The following is a 6,023-nucleotide window of genomic DNA, read 5'->3' as shown; positions in this document are numbered from 1 at the left end:
GGTTGGATGCCAAAAATAGTTCTTCCACGAATGTAATGTTGAAATCTGAATCCATCATACTGTATGATTCTAGTCGTCCTTCAGAGTAGTGGTACCTGCTTGATACTACTTCACCTGGTCGAGCGTCATGTGCCAACAGGGTTTTCAGGCACTCGGAGATTCCATTGCTTGCTTGATGAACATTACATAACTTCATTATTAACAAATGAAGGCTTGCATATAACATGTAAAACGTCTCAGGCAGACACGCAATGCACCTTGAATTTGGCCTCAGCATCAAATCCTCAACTGAAGAGACAAATGCAACCCGGCAATGCGTAGTTTCGCAAGCATGGTGATGTGAAAGAAAAATCTCACAAGTTACAACACGGATCATACACACATCGCAGATCCTGCGTGTATTCACCACAGCCCAGAGGCCACAACATCCCACAGGCACAATGGCGCCGCAACCTCCGTTACAGTATATGTGTTACTCGTATCAACCACCAACCATCTTTACCTGTTGAACGGTGGCTGGTGGTGCCAGGCACCCTCTATTTGCTTTGAGATGAAGCCCGAGAAAGCGTCTTCGGAGAAACTGGCACGATCAGACAAGGTTCCGGAAGGGCAGATGTGGAGGCCGGAGATGAGTTAATATGTTTAAGTGTCACTGGAGTAGATGCGCGACCTAGGCCCGACCCATTGCGAGCAGACGCTGGAGGCAGTACTTGAGTAGGGTACACCTCAGTGACCTCTTCGATGCCTTCATCCACATATATGACATCTTGCATAGTAAGTTGGTGATACTCTACAATTTCACGTAGGAATCTATTTTCTCGAGCATACACCGAGTTTTCATGTGCAAGCCGCGCCTTCTCGGCTAATAGTGTCTCTAATTGTAGGCGGATCTGCAAAGAAGCAGAAGATATAAATGGTTAACCAGTGTCAACATGTTAAGCCTGACCAATTTTGGTTCTATTTCACAAAATATATCAATTTTGATGTAGCTCAAGATTTACAAGAGAAAAATATAAGCGTCTGGTTAGAGTTACACAAACTTATGATTCCGGCACTTTCATGTTGTTCTTTGATCATTTGTCAAACCCTAAACCCTGAGAACTAGCCACACAATTGCAGCTCCTGCCTTCCAGAAAAAAAGAAAATTGTACTACACATTCAGTTGAGCATAGAATTAATCAGAACTCTGAGGACCATTCCTTAGTCTTGGCATAATTTCCCAATCAGCACACAATATTTATTAGCAGAAAAACAAAACCAAATAAAAATATTTAGCAAAGAGCAAGTTCCAAACCCTGAGACCCAGCCATAGAATTGCAGCAGCTGCATCATAGAAACAATTCCAAGATGACATTGAATTGACCATGAAACTAATGATAACAAGGGAACACTTAAGGATTATACACCTAGTATTGGCATGATCTCCAAATGATTATCAGCAGGGGATTTTACTGTGTAGGTTTCATAAAGCACAAGTCCACCCTTCACTATTATCATAAAATACACCCATGGAGTACTTTTTCTGTTTGAATGTGTTCAGCGCGGAAGAAGAAAATGAAGCGTACAGATATCATAACATGACGCGGGCACAGACAGCCTGCAGTCTCAAGCAACCCCTAGACTAGGGGGTATGAGATGGCCGAGGGGCAGCAGGCGGTTGGCAGACAGCTGTTACCAGCGCACCAGGGCAATGAAATAAACAGGACACAGATGGGACTGGCCCATCAGGTCCAAACCCTCTAGTGGACGGCTGCAGAGCAATGAATGGACGAGGTAATCAACTAATGTTTAGGGCAGTTGATTTGTGTCTATGACATGGACTGATCATTGACATAGCGTACTAGTATTCCAATTTATAGATTTGGACATGAACAAACAATCATTGCCATCACGCAACTGCAATCTGAGTGACTTGTGTAGGCTATTTTGCAACAAATTCAAATATTTCATCTGACGCGTCCCTGTAGTGATAAGAGCGCATTCTCTAACAGCTTTGAAGCCGAGGCAGCCATCCTCTTGCCCATCCTAAACAAAAGAAAGAAAAGCCCTACCCGCGCAAGGACAGTTCTCCCAACTGTTAGCACAAGTTCTCTTACCGATGAGCACAATTCAAAATTCCCAACTCATGAGTTAACGAAATTGTTCTTCATTTTCCACATTAACAAGGTAATTTATTATTTCTTAGGTTACATAGATGACAGCAGACCATATTAATTTGTTATGTTGATGTCAATTCGGTAGTGATTCATCATCTGGAGCCCACCCTCCGTAAAAAACCACAACTGACTACCAGTGTCTAGCAATAAAAAATGTGGGATAAATTTTTTTAGTACGATATAGACAATAAACTTCTAATAAAACTTAGATGATAGAAGTATCTAATTACTTTTGACATAAATCAGTAATCAAAATCAAAAGGATGATGGACTACGGTCATAAACATAGTTAGTTTTGTCCATTTATATTAAAAGTACTAACCAGATCATCATCTTCTGGGTTATCACCATTGTCTTGATTTTCTCGCAACATTTTATTCTCGTCCTCAAGCTGAGCACAGCGCTCCTTCGCAAAAGCTAAATCTGCCTTCACAGTCTTCAGTTCACGTAATAGCAGCTTTGCTTTTGCTGACATGGCATTTGCAACCTGTAAGAGCAAAAGATGGAGCAATTAATAATTCACTCCTGCACGCAAAGTTGGCCAAATCAGATTCAAGTTAACTTAACTGATGCTACTGTACTCAGGTATAGGAAAATAGCGAATAAAAAAAGAATGCATTTCATGGAATATTTATTACAAAGAATATAATCAGGCATATATCGCTATCCGATAAACAAAGATGTTTATGAAAGCAATCAATCAAAATACATTTAACATTCAGTTACGGTACACTACACAATTGCAGAACTTCCAAATTTTTTTTGTAAAATGGAGCATTGAAACAATATATCTATTGACACTTATTTGCCACCTTACGTCGCGAGATGCCTTCAACTGAGTTTCGTAATCGAGTGGATTTTGAGGAAAATTTCTGTGAGCAAATTTGTGAGAAGTTTCTCCTTGTGGATTTGATCCAGCTCCTTTCCGCCTTATATTCAGTTTACGCGTCTCCTGAATAATGTCAGCTGTTTTAGTCTCTACAATAATCCGACCTTCCTGGAAGAAATAACATATATAGCTGAGTCAACAAAGGGGAAAATATAAGGATGAAAATATGGTAAAATAATCTAATTAAGCTCTTGTAAAATAATAAATCTGACACTGGTTGCTCTTGTCAGACATATACTGACAGGTTAAAATGGTTCACAGTTTCTAGGTTTCTATACAAAAGCAAAGAGAATTGCCTTTCCACGTTAACTGTGAAAGGTAGCATTGACAGACATAATTTCAGATTAACTTCTGGAAACAAAAAATTAAGAGAATTTTGAACATAAACTTACTTCGAGGGCACTCTTTATTGTGCCTCCAATATAGTTAAGGGAGGAAGCTAATGCCTCGGACCTCTTCTGAGATGGAGGTGTCTCGGATTTCCATGTCTCTGGCGCTGGCTGTTGCAAGTGTTGTCTCTGTTACATCAGTAAAGATTGTCGATGAGCCACATGAACAGTTCAAAGTGAACTACACAGAATGATGATCACAGTTAATTGCACAAGGTTAAAAGGGAGGATTATACCATACAGACCGACAAGCACTAAGTACTAAACATGATGTAAGAACAAAGTACAGATAAGAAAGCTGGCCGTTGCAAGGATTCATCGCAGAAGTCAAAGTTCAGACTGTACTAGTACTACTTATTGAAGGGGTGATCGGTACACATTAAATGGAATAAATTCGCACATTAGAGTTCAGTCAAGTAGCATTACGAAGTACTGTACAAGATAGCAGGTCTCACATGGATAGCTGGTGATGTACCATCTCTTGGCGGCTGCTGTCTCGTCGGGGAATCATATTGCCCCGGCGACCCATCCTCGTCAATAAGTGACTTTGCTTTCCGAGCAAGCGTCCCCCAAAAACATAAACTCTTCACACACCAAAACAGCGGGTAAAACACTAAGCAATAAGTACCACCCATTTCAAGGAGCCCCAACCAAAGAACAACAACAGTCTATAAGTCAAGCACGAGAGGTTCAACGCCCATCCAGCTCGAATAAAAAGGTTAGTCGGTCGGTCCAAGTACGGAGCAATCCGTCGCTAATCACTGTATAATCAGATCCCCGTCACAAATCCAAGGAACCCCTGGACGCGGGAACCGCCGATCGGACCAGATCCGCCAACGCATCCGACGCATCCAGAGACGAAGACGGCGGACGGGTAATTAAGAGGCTGGCGTGGCTTACAGGGGAAGGGGTGGAGACGGAGGGCTCGTGGCTCCTGCGAGCGGCGGCGGCCGCGGAGGCAGCCGAGGAGGAGTATGCGGAGGAGATAGAAGAGGCGTCCCGGTGGGCGGCGGAGGCGCGCATGGCCTGCGCGGCGAGGGAGTCCTGCGGCGGGGAGGGAGGGCTAACGGGCTGCGGGTGGTGGTGGTGCTCGAAGGAGGACTGCGGCTTCCGGCGGTACGCCATCCCGGTCGCGGCGGCAGAACGATGGGTTTCCGACGGGGTCAAGGGGGCGCGTTTTATAGTGGCGATGTGATGCATTCGCGGTAGACCGGGACTTTGCCGTAAACGCGCCCCGAGCCGCAACAAGTTACCGTCCCTGGCAGGCAGGCAGGCAGGCTGGCAGAGTCAGGCCTTGTAGAATGCTAAGTGCTCCTATTTCTACATTATAAATGTCTGTCCTCTATAAATAAGCATCTGTGTTTGAAGAAATAATAAATTATTTCCCTAAGCACTTTAGCTAAGCATCTTGTATTTGAACAGGGCCTCATACGAACGCGATGCCTGGAATGAATTGTGTTGAATCTTTTTTTTTCTATATAAACCCTTCTATTGAACCGATTCACTGAAGTTCATGCAAGCATTTGACGCAATTATGGCACGTTTGGTAGTCTATATATGCCTTAGTCAGACCTACTAAGATGTTTCGGGAAGAGGATTTAGAGCATGCAAATGCAGGGACGCGTAGTTTGTGGCCGTCGATCTGCGCGAAGATTCAAAAATTTGGATGTTTATTTAGTGTATTCGCGAGCGTATATTGCTTCACATATATCTGTATTCACATTGTAAAGCTAAAGTATTATATCTTTTTCTATGGGTCTCGTTTGTAAGATACAGATATTTCGATGAACAATTCCTGTAACAGGTGCCTATTAGACATTATTCTTGTGCTTAAAGTGCTCCTTCTATTCTTCTGTCTCATTGTTCTTCTAAAGTACACCGTGCTTCTCTTCTTAGAATACTTTCTTAGAACTGTTATTGAAGTAACATCGTTGTAGACCCCCTGCAAAAAAACATCGTTTTAGACGAGAACGGATTGAAGCTATTTGTTGCGAATTACACATAGTCCAGAGCAACTCAAAGGTAGGAGGAGAAGCATTGCGTAAGCTTATCAAACACAGGTTAGTCGATGTTGTATTCCCCTACATGTTTAATGTTCTTTCAATGTTTTTGTAAGCACAATGTCAGAATAAGGTTGTGGGCTATTTGATCGTTTTTTCTTTAACTCATTTCTATTACTTTGTCCTCCTTCAACAACTCAAAGCTTTGATTTAGCCAATTTTGTGGAATAAAAAAATTGGTACAGATCCTAGAACAAAAATAATATGGTAGGTAGGACGTTTACGAATCTAGGACGTGACTGTATATATCGGAAATTGAAAGTATGAAACTTTGAAAGTAGGTACGTTCGGGACAATGAAACTTACGCAATTACGTTAGTTAATCAGACGATAACTTATAGCACACATGTACTCTCTTGTACCTTTAGAAGAAATAGCAACACTAAGTTCCTAAATATTTCAACAATGTAAATTTAGAATATGCATTGTTATCTCTGAAACCAAATATATGTACTTACATATGTATATGAAAGGTTATTTAACTTTATGAAAAATGTATAGAAACTTAACAAGAAGGTTACATATAGAA

The 6,023-nt window shown here is 41.8% G+C and overlaps 1 protein-coding gene across 1 annotated transcript; it reads right to left on the bottom strand.

The window, feature by feature from the left end:
* Positions 1-220: 220 nt before the first annotated feature.
* On the bottom strand, positions 221-4,628 carry LOC125529962. The gene is made up of 6 exons (XM_048694384.1): positions 4,282-4,628; positions 3,890-4,016; positions 3,438-3,563; positions 2,974-3,153; positions 2,479-2,643; positions 221-890 (listed from the first exon to the last, which is right to left on the bottom strand). Exons 1-6 carry the CDS (start codon positions 4,557-4,559, stop codon positions 537-539), a joined length of 1,230 nt encoding a protein of 409 aa, XP_048550341.1. The 5' UTR covers positions 4,560-4,628; the 3' UTR covers positions 221-536.
* Between the last annotated feature and the right edge of the window lie 1,395 nt (positions 4,629-6,023).

This window comes from Triticum urartu, unplaced genomic scaffold, assembly GCF_003073215.2.
Source record: "Triticum urartu cultivar G1812 unplaced genomic scaffold, Tu2.1 TuUngrouped_contig_5978, whole genome shotgun sequence".
In the NCBI taxonomy this organism is placed as follows: Eukaryota; Viridiplantae; Streptophyta; class Magnoliopsida; order Poales; family Poaceae; genus Triticum; species Triticum urartu.
Note: the sequence above shows the minus strand (reverse complement) of the source record. Positions and strands in the feature narration are given on the sequence as shown.

Coding starts and splice junctions, on each gene's coding strand:
- LOC125529962 (XM_048694384.1), bottom strand. CDS start 4,559: ATGGCGTACCGCCGGAAGCCGCAGTCCTCCTTCGAGCACCACCACCAC. Junction 3,564..3,889: donor GTACATCACCAGCTATCCAT/GTGAGACCTGCT, acceptor CTGATGTAACAG/AGACAACACTTGCAACAGCC. Junction 3,154..3,437: donor CAATAAAGAGTGCCCTCGAA/GTAAGTTTATGT, acceptor TATTTCTTCCAG/GAAGGTCGGATTATTGTAGA.